The sequence below is a fragment of the Berghia stephanieae genome, chromosome 1 (assembly GCF_034508935.2).
Source record: "Berghia stephanieae isolate SIO BIC M18660-M18661 chromosome 1, UCSD_Bste_1.3, whole genome shotgun sequence".
NCBI classification, from domain to species: domain Eukaryota; kingdom Metazoa; phylum Mollusca; class Gastropoda; order Nudibranchia; family Aeolidiidae; genus Berghia; species Berghia stephanieae.
The window spans coordinates 34931610-34944787 of NC_088360.1; the positions used below are offsets into that span (position 1 = coordinate 34931610).

General features: G+C 33.0%; 1 protein-coding gene across 6 annotated transcripts in view; it reads left to right on the plus strand.

The window, feature by feature from the left end:
* Positions 1-13178, plus strand: part of LOC144972795 (saccharopine dehydrogenase-like oxidoreductase) — a 50474-nt gene that overhangs the window by 28707 nt on the left and 8589 nt on the right. For 5 of the 6 annotated variants that reach the window (XR_013645433.1, XM_078914468.1, XM_078914445.1 and 2 more), the window contains exons 8-9: positions 8137-8251; positions 11111-11230. Coding sequence is in view for 5 of the 6 variants with exons in the window: in XM_078914468.1 (XP_078770594.1) it covers positions 8137-8251; positions 11111-11230 (235 nt within the window). In the remaining variant the exon portion in view is untranslated. The remainder of the gene's footprint in view (positions 1-8136; positions 8252-11110; positions 11231-13178) is intronic. The other variant, XM_078914481.1, reaches the window with a different exon arrangement.

Consider the following 13178-nt stretch of genomic DNA (forward strand, 5'->3'; position numbering starts at 1 on the left):
ATTTGTCTTTTTAGTTCCCTTTCTTGGACTCTTTCTTCTCGTTCTTCTCTACGTATTCTTTCTTCGTGTTCTTTTTCTTCTCTACGAATTCTTTCTTCATTTTCTTCTCTACGAATTCTTTCTTCGTTTTCTTCTCTACGAATTCTTTCTTCGTGTTCTTTTTCTTCTTTACGAATTCTTTCTTCATTTTCTTCTCTACGAATTCTTTCTTCATGTTCTTTTTCTTCTTTTACTTTCTCTTCGCACCATGAAAATATTCTTTCCTGGGGTATTTCTAAGTCCTTTGCGAGACTTAAGTATCTTTTATATGCTTCCATGTTGCAATAAATTAGTTACGATATTTTATATATATTATATTGACAGGATACTGTTACTGACTGTTTTATTTATTTACACTTACTGGAATGAACTGTTCTATTTTTAGAAATCTCTCTCTCTTATTTCAACTTATTATGTATGTTGAATTTGATGCCTTTTATCGTTATATCTTATAAAGCAATGTGTCAATACAATGCGGAGTTATTATGACTTGTGTCAATAACAATGTGTCAATCGCGTGTACTCTAAACTATGTTGCTACGAAAAATGTATCACCAATGTGTGTGACTCGTCGTTAGTTTGTGTACAATTATGCGCAATGACGCTAATATACTAGAGTGTGATAACAATAATAGGATGCCAAAATAATCCCAAGTTATCTATCACTAAATATAACACGACGGCTAGTAGACTCCTTTTATTATTATTTAGTTTTTAAAGACTCACTTTTCAGAACATAATATATAAGTGGTTTTCGGTAACAGTAATATGCCAAAAATGCATTTAAAACAAATCACTATGCAAAACAAATCACGATGTCTATAGTTACTATGTGATGCCCAACTCATGTAAAAGAGAATAATGAAGGATATATTTACCAACTCAGTTCGTGGCTGGGACCTCTCTCTTGTTCAATGGTTGTTCAACAATTGTAATTAGGCATTGAAGAGTGTTTAACAGTGATGTCTGAAATACAAAACAATAAAATATCGTAAGATTTACAATAGTTACAAAATGTGTTCACAACACTGAGTGATTGGATGACAGGTGAATGAATCGTTATGGAATGTAAACATATTGAAAACAATTCATGAATGAGGCAAACAACAAAATGAAATGAGTGATATAATAACAAAGTGGACAAGGAATGAATGAATGAATGAAAAACTGAGTGAATAGATGAATGAATGAATGGATAATGTATGAATGAAAGAATGAAGGGAGGAATAAATGTATGAATGATTGGATAAATGAGTGAATAAACGAATGAATGGGTGAATGAATGAATGAATGAGTAAATGAATGAACAATGAATGAATGAATAATTTATAAATGAATAAATGAATGACGGAATGAATCAATAAAATGCTATTCAATTTGAATGAAAGAATGAATGGATAAATTGCTATTCCATTTAAATGAAGAAATGAAAAAGAAAAAAAAAATAAACCTGTAAATAGGGAGTTCAATTAAAATATGATCAAGTGGGGCAATTAAGAGTTTTACAATTTAAACTTTAAAGTTAGATGAAATAGCTATAAGTAACTAAATAAATTCAATTCTTTATATGTGTCCCCTCCAAAATGTCATGGTCTCAAGTGAGTAAAGAGCTACTCGACTATGCATAAAGATCTATGTAGAATGAGGCCCCAGAATTTACTAGTTACTATAAATGAAAAACAATTAACGATTTGTTTACAATGAAATAAAAATAATGATGAAATTTAATTAAAAGAGATAAACAGTGATCGTGGCAGTTACAAATAGAGATATGAATATTTTACGTAACTTATGATAATATGTCAGGTTCGTAAGTTTACGTTTCCAGGCAGTTGATGGGCTTGGATGATCTATTCCTCTGATAATAGGATTGGACTCGTAAAATTCCGCTTCCAGGCAATTGGTAAGAGGTTATAGTGTAGTACAGCGGGCTTGGGTTTGATCCTTGAAGATTATACAATCAAAGTTAAAAGCTCCGGCGTCTTAATGGTGTAGATATAATATCTACAAAGTCCCAAAAGATAAAAATCTTACAATATATATATAGGAATAGAGTGACTGGCCGTCCGGCATAGCTTGTGGAGAGAAAGTGAGTGTAGAGTGTTAGACCTATCAGCTTTTATAATAAGTGGCTACTTGACAGAATGTAGAACGAATAGTATTCACTAATTAGAAATTAATTCGAGGGAAGGCTATAAAAGGAAAGACGATCTAATATTAGGAGGTAAAGTTTATCTAAGCCTACCGATATATAACTGGAGTGAGATGAATTCAGTTCTTAATAAAATAAAATTTAATAAGATAATTGTGAACAATCTTTACTGTGACAGTAAGTAAATCTTATTGTTTTTTATTTTATTATGATCGGTGTTTGAGTAGATCGAAGCTTTTCTCTATCTTGTCTTAATCTTATCACGATACTGTTTGCTCCACTCCACTAACTTTTCTGAATTAATGGATAATGTTTGTATTCGTGTTCATTCATGAAGGCTATTATTATTATTATTATTATTATTATTATTATTATTATTATTATTATTATTATTATTATTATTATCATGATTATGATTATTATCGGAGCCCACCGATCGCTAAGAATGAACGTGTCATTATCACTGATACTTCTAGATGAAAAATAAAATAATAGAAACTGGTCGTGTCAGTGTCCGTCCTGACTGCTAGACTTGTGCTTGTGATTGTGAGTCCTACTAGTACTAGGAAATGGAAAGTATCACACTATCGACGTCTAAGTCTAGTTGTTTCTCAATTTTCTGAAATTTAGATTAAGTCAAGCTCATTCATTAAGAAATTATTGACAATTGGGACGAAATCTGGTGCACATTGTTTGATCTTATAATAATAATCTTAACAGGATTGCTCCATTCTTCATCAGGTGTCATCAATGAGTAGTATCCAACTTGTTTGTTTTTCAATCGTTTTTTAAAGATCCAGTTTCACCCATGCCATGATTGATGGAACTATTACTATTATAATATAGTGACTCAAACTCCAGTTTAAATTTAACTTTTAACCTTTTACTGTATAGACTACTTGGTAGAAAGGCTTGTTTTTATTTGATGCTATGGGATTGACTTGGTGATGGTTGCTTGTTTATAATATAAGTTTTAGATTTATATTAAATTCTTGAATCCTGCCTATTTGAATTTGACAGTTGAGTTTTGATAGATAGTGTTGATGGTAATGAGTAATCATTTAGCGCGTTGAGCTTGTTGAAATACGGGGTAAGGCGGTGTATAGAAACTATTTATTATTATCACATCTCAAATAAGTTTGAACATTTTAATTCTCCATTTTCAGATGACGAACAAATGAGTCGTCTCAGGGCTTCATTTTTGATGAAGGGAGAAAGGTCGTAGACCTGCACTCCCACCTGTGCAAGTGACACCTGTTTGTCCAGCTTTATCATCTGCGCTTTGAAGCCAAAACGACAGTGTCTGAGGTAAGGTTTCTATGAATATATGACACATCTGTTTTCGTTGTCACAGGCCACCATTATATTTTTTTGATAAATATTTTGGTTGTTTTTGATGTTTTTTACTGCGCTAATATTATCAGTACAGTGAGGCTAAACCAGCTTATGATTTGATTTTTTGTTGTAAAACACAAGGTCCCGCTATGGAGCTTTCAGATTCATATAAGTTCATGATGGTTGCCAGTAGATTTTATTGTTAACATGTATGGTTGAGTTTATTTGGGTTTGTAGTTACAAGTGACTGAGTGACATAGACAAGTAAAAGACGTGTTTATGGCTCTTTTTATGATATAATTTAAGCATGCCTGCAAAAGTTTAATCATTTTCAGTCTAGTATTGTTAAAGAAAGTGCAGCCTTACGTGCTATAAGACTAACTGCAGAAGTATTGGGACCTCGGGGGGGGGATGAGAAAAATGGGGCAAGGGAAGAATGGCTAAATTATTCTGAAGCTAATAATATTAAGTCTCAGTTTTGCAGTTTTAGAAGTAATCGTTTCAATAATATATTTGAAAATGCTCATGCTCTTTTGTACCATCATAAACATGTTCTTGATTTTCTAGAAAATGAAGTTTCAGGTGACAATTTAAAGCTTCAAAGTATTGTTGCAGATTTGAGGGATAGTAGGGTAATTTCTTTAGTTGCTGCTATTTCACTGTTTAATCTATCACTGGGCCATACTGGGAGTTGATGAAAAGTAAAATTCCTTATGGGTCATTCCTCTCTTATGTCAAAAAGATTGATGTTATTTTTGAGAAATTTATTTGTTAAGGATGATTACTGATGATGAGGCAGAAGCATCTTTTTGTCAACTGCTGTCAAACGAAGAAGGGTTTCAGATTCTGATGTTGATTGAATAACACTATGAGATTAAATTCAAGCTTCAGTTTAATTACAAAACCAGATAGAATGGACGTTTCAGGTTTCTCCTTTGTCAACAAACAGGATGAACCAAACAGTATAGATGATGTGGTAGTGCCGTTAAGTTGAATGCGTTTGTTGGTAAAGGGGAAACACGAAACATCCATTCTTCTATCTGTTTTTATAATTAAATTGAAGCTTACATTCAATTTCACATTATTTATCGCTTCGAGTAGCAACATTTACATTATATTGATTAATGAAATTATGTATCTATTTCCATCACTTTACATTTGATCAGTGACATGCTTTGTTTAAACAATTGTTGTTTCTCATAATTATGTACCTATCATGTAGCTTTTCTGATTATTACATATGTTTTATTTACTCATCATGTTTAGCGTCAAGCAAGATGGCTTTCTATTATTTCAACATTTTTAACACGTCTGAGTGTACTTAAACACTTTAATATGTTTTTTTTACCTGGAAGTTCGTATTCATACAATAAGGGAGTCCAATATAATGTCTATTTCTATTTAAACATTTTATAGATGCATTTAAAATGTGTATAGTGGAGAGCCAATGATAACCCTTATACTCATACTGATGTTGGGCTATTAGACCATAATAGCAATATTATAGTCCGTGTTTAAATTAATCTTTATCATTTATAGGCTATGTGGATATGATCAGCTTCCAGAGTCCGCGTATGTATAATCTGTTATTAGATATTATATTGGACTCCCTGTATGAATATGAACTTCCGGGTAAAAAAACATATTAAAGTGTTTAAGTACACTCAGGCGTGTTAAAAATGTTGAAATAATAGAAAGCCATCTTGCTGACGCTCAACATGATGAGTAACAAGAGCGCTAAGATAGGTTTGCCCGGTGTCTGTGCATTTATATGCATTAAAGCGTGTCCTTATACCGTTGCCTTAGTTATATAAACTAAAATGTGTTAGGACAGGGCGTTGAATTTTGGGTTGATTGTTGAGGTGTCTCAAAATATGTACTTATGGATAGGTATAAATTTTCATGTTCGTGGGTTGCATTGGATATTGTATGCTTTTGTGTACTGACTTTTTTGTCTAATGTTTTTATTTATTTATTTTATTTGATCGACTGTGCGCCACCAGTAGGTGCAGCATTAACTTCCATTATTGTGTTAGGTCGTGGTATGAATTTTTGACTTTTCCCCCTTTTTTGACATATATTTCTGTTGATTTTCGAGAGCTTAAATCTTGATTTCTTCTCATAACTCTGTTTTTGTCATTCTTATTGTGAAAAGGACATAAAATTTGGATTCCCCATCCCTCAAATCATTTGTATGTGAAGTTTCATAGCCATATCTCATCATTTAAATTTTTTGTAGCGGAAACACTGTTTATTTCTCAAAATGTCTTCCTTTGGCGATTTCGGCCTTTTTTCGAATTTTGAGACGTAAAATCTCAGTAATTATTGCCTCTATCTCTCTGAAAAAAATTGGGCTTACTGTCTGGTGCCAGTTCTAAGGCTCAGATAAGTTTCATGCCTTAATTTAGATTACTGACGAGTCTGCAAAGTGCCGAAGATGGTACATCTGGCGATTTCGGTGAAATTATTTTCACGCGGGTCATGTTTTTTCTTGATTTTGATGCTGTATAGTAACTGAATTATACTAGGTGAATATTTGTTTGAGTATTTTTCTTATTATCTATGTCCATGGCTTGCGATTGCTTGCAAATTATTCAATTTTGTTATTATTTTGTTTGTTTTGATGCACCTTAAACTTGCTGTTTGGTAGCATGTTCTGTTGGTGTACGAAAATTACAAGTTATTAAATAAATAAAAAATTCGTAACTTTTTTATTTGTTGTCCGATTTTAATCATTTAAAGACTGTTGTTCATGGTTTGACAATCTGTATTTGTTCAATTCAAAATAACAGCAGTTTTCTGCAGTTGAAATTTTAGTTTGGGATACCTTTTCCCAGCAGGCCATAAGTAATAAATCCGGTATTTTTTGTTCTTTGTTGTTGTTGTTGTGTACTTTTTTTATTACAGGAAATACAACCAAAAAAAATCCCCAAAAAAACAACAGCCTAACCCTCCCCAAATCATGCTATTTATTCCAAGGCTTGATTATCAAAAACCAACTTATTTTTTCACATGGTCATGAGTACATTCGATAGCAATTCATGACTTTTCAAATTAATGGAAGATCTCAAGATGGAATTTGTATTTACTTCTTTAAATTTTGTTGAAATTTTCAATGACATGGTAAGCACATTGCCTTTGAAATATTCTATTTGCATTCATCACTAAGCATCTAACTGCTATGCACCGTTTAAAAAAACAAACCGATACCCTTTCAAAACTTGTCATTGCCTGTATCTAGGTGAACATTTAGTGCTTCCATTTATCTGTGTTTTTACGGAAATCCACACTTTCCACATCTTGGGGAGGGTGGGGGAACTGCTGCCAAAAATTCTCACTGTTTGTCACCTTTTAAGAGCGCTGATGTATACATATGGTCCATGGTGAGATATTCCATGTATGTTTTAAGTTTATTGCTTTCATGTCTACATCTATTTCAACCACTACATTGTCAAGACTTGTTTTCCTCAATTAAAAAAGATAACTCCTAGTTATTGTCTGTTAGTTTTTGAAAAACTACTCACAGGATATATAATTTTTTATGACCCACCCTTTCAAAGCATTATTTTCAAAATTCTTTGAACCTCAATCGAAACTCTTGTCATGGAACCTGCTGAGGGTATGCGATGCACCCAGAGCACATTCAGTTTTCCTAACTATTTTTATTTACACATGTCGACTGAGTTATATCTGTAAAGTGTTTTACCCAAGAAACAATGCTTGGGCCAGAGTTTTGTGATTGTTGTCAAACTGAATCATCCTTTCAACCAAAGCAATTCAAAAAGTAGTAATTTTTTTCTCAATTATATCATAACCTAATTCTTTAAATCCAATAAAGTTTATATCTATACTACTCTGACTTTCATCAGATCTGCACAACCAAAACTATAAAGAATTGATTTTCAATGGACCTAACTCATCATCATTGCCTTTTTCACCCTGGGTCAGGGTATAGGTCACAGACAAACAGTTTCCATCCTTCTCTATCCTGAGCTAACTTTTTTATCTCATTCCACGTCTTACCACTTCTCTGTATATTGGTCACCCAAGCTAAAAAAAGGATTTGGTTTGTCCGTCTGCGTTTCTGTAACGGTTTGAGTTTAACAGAAAGGGGTGTAAACCCTTTGCCAAACCCCAACCTGGAGGACCAGGTGACTCAAAGATGGGGGAATCACACACCATTATTCGCCTTTTACGACACCCTGGCTTGGCGTTGGGCTATTCTTGACCCTCTCTGTTGAGGGACCCCGGACACCACACGGGGAGGACCTAACTCACTCTATCAAAAATGGATTTTTTTGCTAATAGCCATTTGTACTGGTGAATGAACAGATCACATAAATAGACAGCTAAAGTAATCTGAAATCTGCAATGTCCCTTTTTGTTTCTCCTGGTTTTCAGCCCTTCTGCTTTAAAAGATAAAGGCTATGCTGAAATAAGAGATCAAGTCCCGGAAAAGTTTGTTTGATTTATTTTCACTTTATTATTTAATTGATAAAAATCTAACCTTAAAGCTTCATCTGGGGTTAAGGGATTTGTTTTTTTTTGGGTTTTTTTGGGGGGTTTTTTTGTTGGTATTATTTAGATTTTATCTTATCTCTAATAAAAAGGTTTCCAGTATTCTTCAGCAAAGAAATCAACAAGTGGTGTATTCCATTCATGGATGATTCTGCTACTACTCGTACCATGAGGGACCTTCTTACAACCAACAGACTTGACAAACCGGTAGAGCTTTAATTTTGCAATGACTTTTTATTTGCTCTAACAATTGTCATATTAAAGATACTTATTAACTTGACTCCTTTTTATGTTTTAGAGGTTGTCTTTTGTCGATATTTCTAGAATGAATATTGAGAGAAGTGTCTTTGCTTAAACCCAAAATTATTCCTGAAAAGAAAAATGCTTAGAGGGAAACAATCAGATGTTTCTTTTTGTGGGACATGATTTTTTTTATTGGAGAGTTTCTCTCCATTCTGTACGGAATTATTACTTACTACTGTGTATTTTTCAAACATTTGAGTGTATTCGTTTGCCAGACTGTGACCGTTTGAAATGACCCCGACTGCCTAGATTATATTTTATATAACTTCATCTACCAGTGGGGACCTGGATAGCTCAGTTGGTAGAGAACTTGCTTCACAAGCAAAGGGACCGATATCAATTCCGGGTGCAGTGAGATTTTTTTCTGACCCCCATGGCACTGAACGGACGAACATTTAGCTGAAAATCCAAAGTCATTAAATCTCCATCCTCGACGACTATCTGACCCCTGACTGACCTCATTGTTCTACCTGTATGAGCACTTCTGACTGACCATTTTCTTTTCAACGATATGCCAATTCTATTGATGTCTTTAATCAAGCACACTTTAAGATTATGTTGTGTTAATGAATTGTTTTAGGTGGGAACAAAACGAGATAAAATTACATTTTATTATGATACCAAACTTATAACAATCCTTTGCGCCGTAAAAAGTTAGGTTTTGTTAAGTGAAGTAAATAATGTCACCGTAGACCAAACAATTTTTTTGGCTTAAAAGAAAGACAAGAGAATGCAAATTATAGTGCTATAAATATCTTGCTCATTTAAGTCACCAAAGCCAAGTTACATGCTTTTAAAGTTGAATAATATCCATTTTTCACGAGCCTACCAGTGCAAGTAGGCTAGTATAGCGGAGTGTAGTGTTATTTCATATCAATAGTAAATGATCATTGAATCCAAAATAATTTGTTAAGAGAGTTGCTTTTTAATACTCTTTCTTAACACAGTGCAAAGTATAGTGGCATGACTGACTTAATAATGCTTTCGACCAGCAATGTCGTCCGATATTGCAGTTTTGGCTGTATTGAAAATTCAATGTTTATTTGATTATAAATAAACATTGTTACTGATGAACGGATTCTATAGTCTATCCCATAATCCACCGAACATTATAAAGATTACTGTTAAATATAATCTTTTGCTTCTTTTTTAAAATCATCCCTCGTGTTAGTGTTGGTCAGTATGATGCAATGCTTGTCTTTGAAGGCGTTTTACATTTTACATTCTTTCCACCCGAGAGATTCGAGTTTCTTATGATTTACAAAGACGAACAGTAGTCACTAAGACCCACTAAGTCCATGAGTCGGAGTTTATCCTTGTTTCTGTAGTATTACGATAAAAATCACTAGTTACCGTCTGGATCGGACACAAGTCTATCAGTGATGCAGGGTTTGAGGGTTTGGGCCAGAAATAATCTCCACATCACCGATAATGCAAATAGTATAGAAAAATGTCAACAGGACAACGAGTGGAAATATCACTGGGGAATTCGACTATTATTTACTTGGATAAAGACAGAGTATTAAGCTTACAATTATAAGTACCAATATTTATCGCTGATGGTTTTTTAAAATTATTTTGTCCAAAGAGCAGGATTTGATAGCTGGTATTCTTTGATCAGCTATTACTTGAGATATATACCACAGTCCTAAATAAAGATTAAGAAGCAATTGTTGGTGTCCTTTAAATGATAGAGAACCCGTGATAAACATTGGCTTTATGATATTTATGGTTTTAATAGACTGCTACGGATTACACATAACAATATAAAGACATAATTCAAATTAATAGTTTTGTCAGGAACTCAGTAACAAAACATTCTTTCACTTTCAAGGATTTTAGCTGATTTCACTTCAAATTACCATAACTCAATAACCGTCGCTTAAATGGCAATTCTGTTTTCACTATGATAAAATAGAACATGTTAATTATCATATAATGTAAAAAAATCAAATCTGTACAGTGACATTTTAATACAATTAATATTTTATTCAATGTACTTTTGGTAAAATTCTAAATTTTAGGTGCCTTTTTTATGTCATACCGTAATAATTTATTTCTAAATGAAATTTCTTCATTTAAAGGCAGTTTAAAAGAAAAAAGATGGATCTTTAAGTAAACTGAAGAAAAAACGGACTCATAATTTGAACATTTAGTCACAGAATAATTTTAAAATGCATGTTTTATGCATAATTTTGCTACTCAGTGATCTCCCCTTACTCAATCGCCTGCAGCGGTAACTAATTACTCAGTGACAGCTTTATCTCTTGTAATCAGCAAGTGGTACCTTCGTTCAGGCTAGATCACAGAAACCGGGGCTTTTTGCTAAATGTTCAGTTTCAGCATGATTTTAGGTGCCGTGCCCCCCTGTCCACCCAGTTGTGATAAGGTAGCTGAGTCTGTTTGATTTGATGGAAAGTACTTTGCGATAGACTAGTGTCCTATCTAAAAGGTAATAACCATATCTATTTAATGGTGATTGATTACCTGAATTTCATTTAACTTTAACAGAATGCATCCTACGTTCATCTAAGAGCAGGAAATATTTTTTACAGTTGATCCATGCTACTTGAACTGAATGAACGTCAGACCCGTGATTTGTCTTATTTTGTGTAAATCGCTACTTGATATTTCTAGGAACTAGTATATTTCATAGGCGTTTGTAAAAGGATGTTATTTTTATATAGATCCTGTAGGGATTTAGATATTTTTATTCATGGGCTCAAATGTACTCTAAATTTTTCTATTTCTATTTCTTTCTAGTTTAAATACAAAGCATACATTTCTGTAGACAGTTTCCTGCATCTGATTGGTGTCTTGCTATTGCTGATTGTCTTTGGCATCATGTCCCAGTTTTCTTTGGGAAGAAGTCTTCTGATGAAGGTGAGTAGGAAACAGTACTATGGCTGGTACTGTTACTCCTTGAAACAGTTGTTAATCATCAATAGCATCAACTTTTCTTCTTTTCTTTTTCTATCTCTTAAAATTGTCAAATAATGAATGTTTAGATTAAGATTTTGTATTTCTAGTCTGGATGCATGTTTCATTGGCATTTTTTTTTATGTTCTCATTTCAATGTCGATGAGTTGTTGAAAATGTAGTACTGGTACCTTATTAAAATGTTTAACTTTGCAGTACTGCGTGGAATCAGCGCTATTTCAGTTGGAACTCCCAAGGGACCAATAACCCTTCCTGCTCGCTACCTGCATGAGGTCATTGGAGTTCAACTGGTATCAGGCAGTGCCGTGTCCAATGGGGGCAATTATGGATATTTATGGTCTTATAATATGTCGGTATAGCGGGAAAACAATAACAGACTCGTTTCACTTCATTATTTTGATTTGAAAAATCAGTTGTCTTTCTAAACATCAGTGAACATTTGACATTCTTGTGGTTAATAGTTTTCTTTGAATATCACAATTGTTAATCTAATTTTAAGTGCTTGTAAATTATGGTGCACTTAAATAAAAAATTTGTTATTCAAAACTCAGCGGCAGTATCTCAAGAATTTTAATAAATATCAAAAGTACATATATGCATCTATGTTCCTGTGCAATATTATCATATTGGCAGTTGATTTTCTTGATTTATTCATGGTTTAGTAAGTTCTGTATATTGTTTTTACCAATTCCGTTCCTCTCAAACAGTTGGGTTGATCATAACAGTAAACTGGTATGATTTATGTCTTTATGTGGTAAAATAACTCATAAAGATAATATTTTATTGTCCAGTAAAGACTAAAAACCAATATTGTGTATGATTTCAATTTCTCAATTTACTATCAATCTGCCTATAAAGTATGACTTCTATACAAGAAAAAAATCAATCACCCAACAAGGTTACTGGACATGCTACAAATATTGCAGTAACAATCATCAATTACAACTAACACTAACCACTGGTACTGTTAAATTAGATGATTTGCTCAAACAGACGGACATAGTATGTGGACAAAAGAGGATTCAAAATTATGAGGGCATATAGTTTATTCCAAGTAGTAACCTTTTTCTCCTTATTGACCAACCACATTCAAAACGAACACACTGTCGATACAGGTTATATAGAATCATCTCCTTTCCTTCAAGAATACACATTTAGTCATTGTCTTATAAAGTCATCTGATATACCATTGAACTCCAGTCAGTCAAATTTAGAGATAAAACAACTGAATAACAATCAGAGTCAAATCAGTACAACACCACAGGCATACCACAGCAGATCATTTATTTAATTTTTGGGAAATCACTGCCATATACATCTGGACGCTTCAGTCTATAAAAAGTTAACACATTCACTTATGCACAAAAGGAGAACTTGACCTTACATTATATTACTTATTCAACATGCAAAAATACCCTAAACATTGACACCTATATGACACTATAAAGTCGGCATTTCCTGAGACAACCACACAAAAGCAGTACCGTATACATCTTCAAACTATAATGCCTAACAGTCATAAAAAAACAACAAATTTGACTTGAATCGTAAGGGATTTAAGTATAGAAAAAAGTTATCAAGCCATTAAAAAGCTGGCTTTCAAATGTGCCCAAAACTCATAATATTTAAATCAGTTAAATGCTTAAAAAATAATATTAGTATTATTTTCGTCTAATGGTTTATATTTTATTCCTAAACTGATATTTGGACATAAATCATGGCATGAATACTATGGGAGAGAAAATAAGGATCTCACCAAGTCATGCCAAATATGAAATTTACAATAAAAAATTCATATCTTTTAAGGTTTTACTGCCCGGACAACAAAACTTGGCATGTGTCAAGATCATCAATTTTACTTTATAATGATGCTTGTTTCAATCATTTTCTG